The 12,587-nt window shown below is 47.1% G+C and overlaps 1 protein-coding gene and 1 non-coding gene across 2 annotated transcripts; both read left to right on the top strand.

Annotated features, from left to right (window-relative positions):
• The first annotated feature begins 4,494 nt into the window (after nucleotides 1–4,494).
• On the top strand, nucleotides 4,495–11,826 carry LOC120657183 (40S ribosomal protein S8-like). Its single transcript, XM_039935452.1, has 5 exons — nucleotides 4,495–4,561; nucleotides 5,612–5,724; nucleotides 10,608–10,828; nucleotides 11,256–11,431; nucleotides 11,673–11,826. The coding sequence occupies exons 1-5, from the start codon at nucleotides 4,506–4,508 to the stop codon at nucleotides 11,749–11,751; spliced, it is 645 nt and encodes a 214-aa protein (XP_039791386.1). The 5' UTR covers nucleotides 4,495–4,505; the 3' UTR covers nucleotides 11,752–11,826.
• Nucleotides 6,494–6,627, top strand: LOC120657870. Its single transcript, XR_005668403.1, has one exon. It is a non-coding gene; the product is annotated as a small nucleolar RNA Z247 (small nucleolar RNA).
• Nucleotides 11,827–12,587: the final 761 nt, after the last annotated feature.

Here is a 12,587-nt window from a genome sequence, read left to right as displayed (position 1 = left end):
TTAGGTAAACAAATAAAAAGCTAGTTAAAGAATGAGAGATCCAACAGCCTCTCCATCTATCCCTCTCCTCCACTCTAAAAAACTGATCTGCCAAGTGGGGCCCACTCGTCATCCGCCTCCTTCCCTCCTTGCCCCAGCTCAGCCATGGTGGCTCTGTCGGTCGGCGGCCATCTCCGCCCCCCTCCCCGGCATGACACGGAGCGGCGCAAGGACGGCGGCCGCCGGTGAAGCCCGCCGCCCATCTTCCTGTCCTCTAGCTCCCCGTCCCCATCTCCCTGCTCCTCGGCGGCGGCGGAGGGCACGCCGCAGAGGGTGGGCGGCACAGGGCGCGACGGAGGTCGGGCGGCAGCATCGGAGCGCCCCTCACCGCCGGCCCGTGAGCTGAGCCCGCCGCCGGCCGCTTCCTCCCCGCCATGGCTCGCCGCTGCCCACCTCCGCGCCGAGCACGCCGCCGCCGATTCGGCCCTGCCGCCGCCTCCAGCCCCGGTGGCGGACGAGTAGGACCCCTGCGCGCGGGATCCCGGCGAGCGAGGCCGGCACGCCGGCGGCGCGACCCCCGGCATGGCGTGCTACCATCCATGGCATGCCGGGAGGGACGCGCGGGAGGGAGGGAGCGTGAGGTGCGGGGGTGTTTGCGAGCCGAGCTAGCTCGCGAAAGGTGCCGAGCGAGGGGATGCTTTTAGCGATCCAGATAACGAACGGGAAGGATAGCTAGACTGTTGGATGCAGGTTTTTGATGTTTTTGTAAAAAATTACCTATCCAGAAGTTTTTAAATAGTTTTTTTGGAGATGCTCTAACCTCGTGTCTTACCAGTGCCCTCAATCCACGCAGTTGACATGCAGCCAAGTTTTGAACTGAAGCTCAAGGTACTGCTACTGCCTACTGTCTAGCCTAGTATAGCCTTACACTTCAACAAAAAAAAAAAGGTTCGGCCTCACCCTGAACATGTGAAAAGTGAGAGCTTCTTTCAAGGATGTCGATATATCAAGTCTGAAGTCTGAACACATCTTCAGCTAGCAGAGACCCCATCTCCGCGATACGATCTCTGAAGAATTTCTCCACAGCAGCATGCACCAAAAAAAAACGCAGGCAAACAGCATCACCAATGTAAACGAAACCCTATTCCATCTACCCCAGGCCGGGGGCCCTCGAATATTTCTCGTCCTGGCGCCGCTCGTCTCGTACCCATATGGCGCGGCTCATCTCAGCATCTGCGTGGAGGCGCGGCCGGGGGTCCGGCCGGCAGGTTCCGCGCTGGCGTCGCCGTCGCACCTGTTCGTTTCGTCCTCGAGCGGCTCGCCGGCACGCCGGCCGCCCCCGGCTTCCTTGGCGTGGGTCGCACGACAGCCGTGAGGTGAGTCGCCGCCATCCGCCACCAAACCGTGTCGTCGCGTCGGATGCGCGCGCGCGCACGTCACCTTTTTGCCTTTCCTCCCCTCGCACCTCGTCCTCGGTTAGCTAGCGTCGTCTTAATGCGAGCAGTGTTAAGCAACTTGTTGCGATCCGCAGGCTGGTCGATCTGCAGTTCTAGTCATGGGCTTCTTTATCGTTGTTGCGATTGCAAAGGACAGCCGGCCTCCCTCCTGCTTGCTCACCGGCTGATTGGTGCTCCGTGGAGTCTTAAAGTGTGGCTGGCGCCCGACGAGGACGACGGACAAACCAACTGTTCTGAAGTCTGAAAACTCTTTGCTTCTTCTACTATAATGAAACGGCAGAGCACCTGCCCAAGTTCCTCAAAAAAAAAGTCTGAAAACTGACCGGAATGCGTACTGCCGTGCGAGTCTTAGTTTACTGAAAGTCTGAAACTGGTGTTGGCAGAACAGTGCCAGTGTGCTCTGAGCCTGTACATACTAGGATGAATTACAAATTAAAGGAACTTGATTTGTGTTTTCGTGCGGTTGGAAGACACTGTTGTCAAGTTGGAGCTTCTGGGGAAAATATCCTGGCGCCAGGGAGCATGAATAGTGAAATGTGTGGAAGAGCTACAAGATGAGTTGGATGCACCAGTATTATTCCACAAGACTGTTCTTGACGCAAGCTTCTCCGCGAAAACAACGGTTTCTTCTTGGTTTAACCAACCAAGACTAGGAGAGAGAAGAACCATACGACCAAAGAGTGAATTAAAGTGACCACGCCCGAATAACAGAATTTTTGGTAGCTCCCTATGGAATTAAATGCACGGTGCATTTACCGCCAGACTTTTCCGAAGTCCTCTTTCAAGGAACAGGAAGCTGCGTTGAGAGAAACCTGTACACAGCCGGCGTCTCGGAGTCGATCGCTACAGTCATTCAGTCAAGTTATTCCTAGCTACTCTAGCTCGTTCTAGTTGAACGTTGGACTTCTAGAAACGCTTGTACCGTCAATACATTGTCTGCTGAACGGAACCTGCTGCCGTGCTGCCACGCTTTGCCATGGACAGAAACAGAGTCTGAAACTCGAAAGCAGCCGTGATGGCACCGTGAAGTTCGAGCGTCCCAGTCGCCGAGTCGCGGGCTGCCTACGAGCCTACAACGGACACCCATCGGTAGTCAGCGGATGGCCATGCGTAGACAACTAGACATGATGATCGATTTCTATTATGGCCTTGTTTAGATACGAAAAGTTTTGGGTTAAAGTACTCTAACACTTTCGTTTGTATTTGGTAATTATTGTCCCGCCATGGGTTAACTAATCTCAAAAGATTCGTCTCGCAAATTATAGTCAAACTGTGTAATTAATTATTTTGTTTAGCTATATTTATTTAATACTTCATGCATGCGTTTAAAAATTCGCTGTGACGGGAATCTTGTAAAATTTTGAAATTTTGAGTGCTTCTAAACAAGGCACATATGTATAGAGGTGGTGAATTTTAAAAATTAGATTTTTGTCTTATAAAATTTTAAATTAAAAATATATAAATGCTATGTTGGATTGTGAAAAAAACCACTATCATTATGCGTAATGCTCGCGATGACCGCAGCTCGACGACCTCCTCAAGTCTCACCTTGTCCCTGGGCCTGGCGTTGTCGTGCTGCCCGGTGCTCGTGCCTGGCGGTGCGATGCGCGAGGTGCGGCCGGCGGCGTGCTGCGCGAGGTGCAGGCGCGGGGCTGGGTGGTGCTACGATGGCGGCGCCAGAGCGAGGCAGCGCCCGCGGCGGCGTCGGGGGCTCCAGGCCAGGCGAGCAGAGGCAGAGGTGGGCACTAACACTGACAGGTGGGTTAAGGTGTAAAATAGTCTTTCCACACTTCAGTTAACACTCTTTTGATGGAATGGTGATGGAAATGGTAGTGAAAGGAGGAATCAAAATTTCTATGGTAGTGAAGGAATTTTAGAAATATTATGATACTGATGGGAGAGGCAATAATTTGTATGACACACAAGGAAGTGACTCCTCATCCTAACGCATTGACCTGCACGCTCTTCCAACATGACGGCCCGTGTACTCCGCGCGCTACTGTGAGCAGCGGGTGCGCACGCCGCCGGCACGCCGCTGCCTCGATCCGACTAGCTGTTCCGCGCGGCATGGCGCAGCGCATCGTCGCGTGTCACCGCCCGCCCGCCGTGGCCGGCAGGCAAATAGGCAGCGTGGGCGTCGGGCGAGGGCTGGAGGGAGACGCGCGCCGGGGGCTCCCAAATCACATGTAGTTCAGGGGGGACGTAGCATAGCTAAATTTTTTTAGTTTAGTTCATCCATATAAAAATGTAATCGTGGAATAAAAGTCTAAGTAGAGACGTTTTTCAAAACCAGATGATTTGTGCACTCAAAAACCTCGTAACTCTCCGAAACCGAAAGTACGATTTAGAATTTCCTATAGAAATAAAAGAAAGGATGGTATCAAACCGAGCCTTAGTGAGGTATGGATATGTTCATTATTAGACATCAAATTTAAATCTACCCGCAAAAAAAAGACATCAAATTTAAATCAAAATAATTCTTTCTACTTCCATTACATCATATTCCAGTCCACTGTATATATAAATTAGATTTTTTTGTAGGTGCACCAACCCTTTTGAGAACTGCAGCCTGTAGGTGCACTAACTAAAACGAACACTAATTCGAAAGAGCCAAAGAGGATTTTCGAGAGATCTCCTAGCTAAAACGAACACTGCTCATTTGGGCCTGGCCTAGATGCCTAGTGATACAGCCGGGCCCATATGGGCCGCAACCTTTAAAGGAATGGCCACCGCTGCACAGCAGCCTCCGTCATATCAGCCCATCTCCGTCTGCGAATAAGCCCTAATCTGCGGCCAACGCGACCCTATTTAACCCCACACCCTAGGGTTTCGCTCTCTTTCCCTCTGATACCAAACCAGAAGAGCGGCGGCGCGGGCGGACTAGGAGGCGGCGGAGCAGCAGCAGCCGGGCCAAGCCACCGCCGCCACCATGGGTGAGCACCCGCCCGTCTTCCCATTTCGTTCTGCTTGTGCTGCCGTAGTGTCCGGAGGTCGTCCGGTTTGAGCGATGCTAATGGCTGCGGCGGCGGTTGCTTTGGATTTGTTCGTGCAAGTATCTCGCGTGACTCGATGCACAGGCGCCGGGCCACCGGTGGGAAGCAGAAGGCCTGGATGAAGAAGCGAAAGTACCGACTCTTTCCCTCTCCCGCTCTTTCTTTTGGATTTGTGTGGGTTGCGAAGGTTTGTAGATTAGTCAAGTGGTGGATGAGATCAGTTGTATAGGGTTTGATAGCTTTGCATTTCGATATCTCGGTGGATCTTGAGGTTTTCGATTATAGGAGCTTATCTGAGTTTTATCGTGTGTAGTTTTTGCCCTCGACGTGACTATGTGAACCCGATCGGTTTTAAACTATTGGGACCCCCTAATTATGCGAGTATTTAGCTCCAGCATAATGAATTATCTGTGAGTGTTAAAATAGATTATCTTAATGCTTTTGATGAAACTGCCGACTCTTCCCATTGTGAAAATGAGGCAGTTGTGAAACTGCCGACTCTTTCCCAGAAGGCAAACTAATCTAGAATTTCTGGGGATTGTGTGGAGGACTTGTGATAAAAGTGTCCACCGTTGTAACTGTGTTATTAAATTTGTAAGATTTATTTTTATTGTTACTAACCCCTTGTTTAGATGCAAAATTCAAAATTCCAAAACTATAATGAGAATCTTACATGCATAGAGTATTAAATTTAGGTGAAATAAAAAAATTAATTACATAGTTTGTTTGTAAATTGCGAGACGAGTCTAATGAGTCTAACTATAACATGATTAGACATTAAGATGCTGCAGTATTTGCTACAGTAAACATATGCTAATGTCGGATTAAGTAGTCTCATTAGATTTATCTCGCAATTTACGTACAGAATCTATAATTAATTTTGTAATTAGTCTATATTCAATACTTCAAATGTGAAAAAATTCCCTTTCAAAAACTTTACAGAGTGCGTCTAAACAAGGGCTAAATGAACCCCAAACTTTTATTCTCACTTAGTTACAAGTTATCTATGCAGTAAATTCATATGATTTGTCAGTTGTCAGGATCATGTTTGTGAATCAGATGTAGTACTATAGGGTTTTTGATGATGGGAAATGATGTCAGCTGCTCATTCAAGAAGTATTAGATCAAAATAATTGTATATTTTTGTGCAGAGACTTATTCAGTTTCTCATTTGTCTTGAAGGTATGAGCTTGGCCGCCAGCCCGCCAACACCAAGTTGTCTAGCAACAAGACGGTGAGGAGGGTCCGTGTGCGAGGAGGTAATGTGAAGTGGAGGGCTCTCCGCCTGGATACTGGTAACTGTTAAACAATGCTTGCTTCTTGTAACAAGGAATCCTTGTGTACCACGACTGTGATCGTGATAAAGTATGACTAGCAGGTTTAGATTTATTCAAACCTACTTGGACTCTGAATTGTAAACCGTGTTGTAATCCTTAAGAACTCAATGTTGAGATCCTCTATATATAACACGTAACACGTGATGTGCTGATATTGGCAATCACGTTTCTCTCTTTCTACATGGTAATCAGAGCCACTTCTTCCCAAACATACATCTAGCCGACTAGATCAACCAGAGGAGATTCCATGGCGTTCTCCTCAACATCAGCTGCATCGCAGCTCGGTTCTCCCGTCTCTGAAAAGCTGACGAGGGAGAACTTTCTCCTATGGAAGGCTCAAGTCATGCCGGCTATTAGGGGTGCGCAGCTAACGGGGATCCTAAACGGTACTTCCCGTGCACCGGCTACCAAGCTGGAGATCGAGAAGCCAGACAAGACCAAGGAGATTATCGACAACCCTGAGTATGAGAAGTGGTTGGCAAAAGATCAACAACTGCTCTCGTATCTTCTCAACTCTATGTCAAGGGAAGTCTTGGCCCAAGTGGTCATGCTGGAATCCTCAGCTGAGGTGTGGACAGCAATTGAAGGTATGTACTCAGCGCGATCTAGTGCGCGGGTCACAAACCTTCGCATGCAGCTATCATCCTGCAAGAAGGGAGAGATGTCTGCTGCTGCTTATTTTGCCAAGATGAAGGCATATGGAGATGAATTAGCTGTTGCTGGTCGACCGGTTCAAGAAGATGAGATGGTCTCATTCATACTCGCGGGACTTGACTACGACTACAACTCTCTAGTATCATCAGTTATGGGTCGAATAGATCCAATCACCTTGAGTGATCTGTATGCACAGATGCTTGCATATGACATGCGACTTCAGATGTTGCAGGAAACTTATGGTCAGCACCAATCTTCAGCAAACTCAGCAACCCGTGGTCGTGGAGGCTATCGTGGACGAGGAGGAAATCGAGGCCGCGGGCGCAGTGGTGGTCGCGGCAATGGTGGTTACAGCAACAACAATAACAGAAACAATCCAAGTACCTCGTCCAAGCAAAGCTCTAACAATAAGAAGCAATTGTGTCAGATCTGCAAGAAGCCTAATCATGAAGCACTAGAGTGCTGGTACCGTTATGACGAGGATTATTAGCCAGCAAATGAGAAGGTGGCAGGATCAGCATCAACTGGCTATGGAGTTGACACAAATTGGTATGTGGATAGTGGTGCTTCGGATCATATCACTAGCAACCTTGAGAATCTCACTGTTCGTGACAAATACAGTGGCCAGGATCGTGTTCAAGCAGCCAACGGATCAGGTATGAGAATCAGTAACATTGGACATACAACTTTATATACCCCATCTAAGGATTTGCATCTTAAAAATATTCTCCATGTTCCTAGCACAAATAAGAATCTTGTTTCAGTGCATCGTTTAACTTCTGATAACGATACCTTCCTTGAATTTCATCCAAACTTTTTTCTTATCAAGGATCAGGGAACCAAGAGAGTCCTTCATCGGGGTAGATGTCAAGGCGGTCTCTATTCTTTAGGAGCGTCTTCCACCCAATCAAGTCCCAGTAAACAAGTTTTTGGAGTCAATAAGCCATCTACTTCAAGATGGCATAGTCGTCTAGGTCATCCTTCGTTTCCTATTGTTGAGCGTGTGGTTAGAGATAATAAGCTTCCTTGTTTAAATGATAAAAACATCGAGTCTGTTTGTGATTCATGTCAAAAGGCTAAAAGTCGCCAGCTCCCTTATGGAAAGTCCAGCAGTACCTCCAAAGCTCCCCTTGATCTCATCTTTTCTGATGTTTGGGGACCGGCGCCCACTTCTGTTGGTCGATATACATATTATGTAAGCTTTATTGATGATTTTAGTAAATATACATGGATCTATCTTTTGAGAAAGAAATCTGATGTTTTTCAAGTCTTTCGAATCTTCCAAAGTCTGGTCGAAAGAAAATTTGATAAGAAGATAATTGCCGTGCAATCTGATTGGGGAGGCGAATATGAGAAGCTAAATTCATTTTTCCAACAAATAGGCATTGTTCATCGTGTCTCTTGTCCTCATGCTCATCAACAAAATGGCTCCGCTGAAAGAAAACATCGTCACATTGTTGAAACTGGTCTAGCCCTTCTTGCAAGTGCCTCAATGCCTTTAAAATTCTGGGATGAAGCTTTTCTTGCTGCCACATACCTTATTAACCTTCTTCCTAGCAAGGTCATAAATTTTCATACACCAGTAGAGCTTCTCCTCAAGGAAACACCTGAATATAACTCTCTTCGTGTGTTTGGTTGTGCTTGTTGGCCAAACCTTAGACCCTACAACACTCGTAAACTTGCTTTCCGCTCAACTCGATGTGTTTTTCTTGGCTATAGCTCTATTCATAAAGGGTTCAAGTGTTTAGAGGTCTCTACTGGTCGTGTTTACATATCACGTGATGTTGTTTTTGATGAAACAATTTTTCCCTTTTCGGAGCTTCATCCTAATGCTGGTGCCTTGCTAAGAAAAGAAATTCTTCTTCTACCTGATGAGATGTGCAATCCAAATTTTGGGGGTGTACGTTGTACTGACCAACCTATTACTATTGATCCTGGTTTGTCTAGTGCTGCAGCAGGTTTACAGGAAGAAAATTTGGTACAAAATTATGGAGTTTTGCCTCGAGAATATGTGGATACAGCTGCAGCAACTACAGATGATCTGAATATTGATTCCGAGGATGATTCAATGATCAGATCAGGTTCCAATCCTGGTGCTAATTCACTGCCGGCGTCAGTATCTGACATGGGCATCCTCGATTCACCACGTGGGGGGGAGACAAGTGTGCCTATCTCGACTATCCCGCACACATCGACTTCTCCAGGTCCCAGCCAACGACAGCAGCCAGAAGCGCAGACAAGTACGCCAGCCAATCATGGGACTGTGAGCGGCTCTTCTATGCCTTCTGAATCTCCTGAGGCATCGCCATTACCTCCAACCTTACAGCAGCCGAGAACAAGATTGCAAAGTGGTATTGTTAAGAAAAAAACATTCACTGATGGCACAATTCGTTATGGAAATTTTTGTTCTACAGTAGAACCACATAATTTGCAAGAAGCTTTAGATGATCCTACATGGAGAAAGGCTATGGAAGAGGAGTACTCCGCTCTAATAAAGAATCAGACATGGCATCTCATACCTGCATGACAAGGTACAAATCTAATCGATTGCAAGTGGGTGTTTAAAGTTAAAAGGAAAGCTGATGGGTCGATAGATAGATATAAGGCGAGATTGGTAGCAAAAGGATTTAAGCAACGTTATGGCATTGATTATGAGGATACGTTCAGTCCGGTCGTGAAAATAGCTACTGTCAGATTAGTTTTATCTGTTGCAGTATCAAAAGGCTGGTGTTTGCGTCAGCTAGATGTTCAGAACGCGTTCTTGCATGGTGTTCTAGAAGAAGAGGTGTATATGAAACAACCACCTGGGTTTGAAAAGTCAGGCTCTACACAGCTTGTTTGCAAGCTAGACAAAGCTATCTATGGTTTGAAACAAGCTCCGAGAGCTTGGTATTCTAGGTTGAGTACGAAACTTATTGATCTTGGTTTCAAGGCTTCCAAATCAGACACATCATTGTTCATTTATTGCAAAGGGAAAGTGACAATATTTATGCTAATTTATGTTGATGATATTATTGTGACAAGTTCTTCTCAAGAGGCTGTAACAGCGTTGCTTCAGGATCTTAGGAAGGATTTTGCTCTAAAAGATCTGGGAGACCTACATTATTTTCTTGGAATTGAAGTCAAGAAAGAAAAGAATGGGATTTCTTTGTCACAAGAAAAATATGCACAGGATATTCTTACTCGTGCAGGTATGAAAAAGTGCAAGCCATCTCCTACACCTTTGTCGGCCTCTGAAAAATTGTCCAAGTTTGAAGGAACATTGCTAAATTCTGAAGATAGCACAAAATATAGAAGTATTGTTGGAGCTCTTCAGTACTTGACCTTAACCCGGCCTGATCTTGCTTATTCTGTCAACAAAGTGTGCCAATTTCTACATGCTCCCACTACTATACATTGGTCATCTGTCAAAAGAATTCTGAGATACATACAAGCTACTGCCGGAGTTAGTCTCAAAATTCAGAGAACAAGATCTACCTTAATCAGTGCATTTTCAGATGCTGACTGGGCTGGGAGTATTGATGATCGCAGATCAACAGGAGGCTTTGCTGTATATTATGGAGAAAATATTATTTCCTGGAGTGCTAGAAAACAAGCCACTGTTTCAAGATCAAGTACAGAGGCAGAGTATAAGTCGATGGCTAATGCAACAGCTGAAATAATCTGGTTGGAATCATTGCTTGCTGAGCTTGGAGTTCATGTGCAGCAACCGCCTTGCTTGTGGTGTGATAATTTGGGAGCAACTTATCTATCAGCCAATCCGGTATTTCACGCAAGAGCTAAACACATAGAGATTGATTTTCATTTTGTGCGTGAACGTGTTGCAAGAAAACAACTGCAGGTTCGTCTAATTCCGTCCAAGGATCAGGTGGCAGATGGTTTCACCAAAGCCCTTCCAGTTCAGAAGTTTGAAGAGTTTAAGCGCAATCTAAATCTACAAGACAAAGATAGTTTAGATTGAGGGAGGGTGTTAAACAATGCTTGCTTCTTGTAACAAGGAATCCTTGTGTACCACGACTGTGATCGTGATAAAGTATGACTAGCAGGTTTAGATTTATTCAAACCTACTTGGACTCTGAATTGTAAACCGTGTTGTAATCCTTAAGAACTCAATGTTGAGATCCTCTATATATAACACGTAACACGTGATGTGCTGATATTGGCAATCACGTTTCTCTCTTTCTACAGTAACTACTCATGGGGAAGTGAGGCTGTAACCCGCAAGACCCGTATCCTTGATGTGGTCTACAATGCATCAAACAATGAGCTCGTGAGGACTCAGACCCTTGTGAAGAGCGCCATTGTGCAAGTTGATGTTGCCCCATTCAAGCAGTGGTACCTAACACACTATGGAGTGGACATCGGTAGGAAGAAGAAGGCACCTGCTGCCAAGAAGGATGCTGCTGAGGTATATTTCCTTGCAACTGAAAGTTTTACTACTGACTTTGTTTTCTGTAGGGAATTGGCTTCACTGTTCACACACTATGTTTTGTAGTTTACAAATAGCAGCTCATCCTTTTCTGTTTTGAGGGTTCTAAATGTAGTTCATGTAGATACTGCTTATTCCTAAGCAGACACTTCACCTGTATTACAGATTTTTTATAAACCTGTTCCTCTATGCACATGTTGTATGTGAATAGCTTGTTTCTCCATTTCTTTGCATGTTTCGGTTTCTATATGAAAGATATTAGAGTTGGTTATTTTCAGTGAATGTATTTTGGTAGTCTTTCCCAAAAAATAAGAGTAATAGTTTTAGTTAAATTCCTTTTCCTTTACTCTAGAGGATGTGATGGTTCCCTCATCGGATCATTTATTTTTTGAGGTGCATTATGCAGGGACAAGAGGGCGAGGCTGCAGCTGAGGAAGCAAAGAAGAGCAACCGCGTCCAGAGGAAGCTTGAGAAGCGTAAGCAGGGACGCACACTTGACCCCCACATTGAAGAGCAATTTGGCAGTGGAAGGCTGTTGGCGTGCATTTCTTCCCGCCCTGGGCAGTGTGGCAGAGCTGATGGGTATGCAATATCTGACTTCTGTTTTTCTTTCTTAGAACTTTTATCTGTCTGTATAATCAACACCAATATTGCAGCATAAAATGGAATGTTTGTTTGTAGCATATGATGAAACCCATCACGGTTGGATCTAGAAATGATTATATGTTGAGCAGCTGCACTTTGCGTTTCATTACCAGATTTTACCAGCTATATATTTTGTTGCAGGCAGCTACTTACAATAGTCTTTTCTTTTGTATGACAGGTACATCCTCGAGGGTAAAGAGCTTGAGTTCTACATGAAGAAGCTCCAGAGGAAGAAGGGCAAAGGTGCTGCAGCTTAGAGCACATGCAGCTCCAAGCTCCAATTAGCCTGTTCAGGAAATTAGCCCACACGCAGCTCTAATTCGTCTCTGCAAAAACCATCCCCAAAACAGCCCACCATCCATCCATAGGCCATAGGCCATAGGCCATTAGCCATTAGCCATAGCCCACGTGAGGTCCTAGCAGTACACTGGTCTGCCTCCTCGGTTGGCATGACGGCAGCAGCGATGCGACCCCTGATGGGCGTAGTCGCCTCTGCCCTGCCGTCCGGCTGCTGCGTAGGCCGCCGCGATTGCTAGGAGTCAATGCCCGCCCGCAGCCTGCACCCTGCAGGCTGCAGCTCGTCCCACCACCGCCCGACCGGGTAATCTCACATATCAGCTACGGCCGCCGGCCGCGCCCGAGGCCCTGGCCGGCGCGATGCCACGCCACAGCGGCACAGCGCTACCACAGTAACGCGAGGCCGGCCCGGCCGCGGGTGCGTAGCATTCTGGCGCACCGCGCCGCCGTACCGGGCGCACGCGAGGCCGGCCGGGCCCGGTGCGTAGCATACTCTCGCGCCGCGCCGCCGTACCGGGGGCGTCCCCGGCCGTGTCCGCTTGTGATAAATGGTGGCTGTCTCTCGCCTCTCGCGTGGTTTCCGAGCGGCAGCGACGCGCGCCGGCGGTGTAGACGAGGGCGAAGTAACGTCGCACCCCAACCACCTACTCGGGCGCCAGTGGTGGTACCACCGTGATGGATAGGATCATAGGACACGATGTGGCCTGTGCGAGCCGGTACATGCGCGAGATCTTCCCTCCACAAGCACGCCGCGTGTAGGGTCTTGTTTAGGTGCGTCCATAATTTTTTTTCAAAT

This window comes from Panicum virgatum, chromosome 1N (genome assembly GCF_016808335.1).
Source record: "Panicum virgatum strain AP13 chromosome 1N, P.virgatum_v5, whole genome shotgun sequence".
Lineage (NCBI taxonomy): Eukaryota > Viridiplantae > Streptophyta > Magnoliopsida > Poales > Poaceae > Panicum > Panicum virgatum.
Note: the sequence above shows the minus strand (reverse complement) of the source record. Positions and strands in the feature narration are given on the sequence as shown.

Bases quoted from the DNA above. Each gene is read 5' to 3' on its own strand.
- LOC120657183 (XM_039935452.1), top strand. From the start codon at position 4,506: ATGCACAGGCGCCGGGCCACCGGTGGGAAGCAGAAGGCCTGGATGAAG. The intron at 4,562-5,611 runs GTACCGACTCTT...TTTGTCTTGAAG, and splicing joins GCCTGGATGAAGAAGCGAAA to GTATGAGCTTGGCCGCCAGC. The intron at 11,432-11,672 runs GTATGCAATATC...TTTGTATGACAG, and splicing joins CAGTGTGGCAGAGCTGATGG to GTACATCCTCGAGGGTAAAG.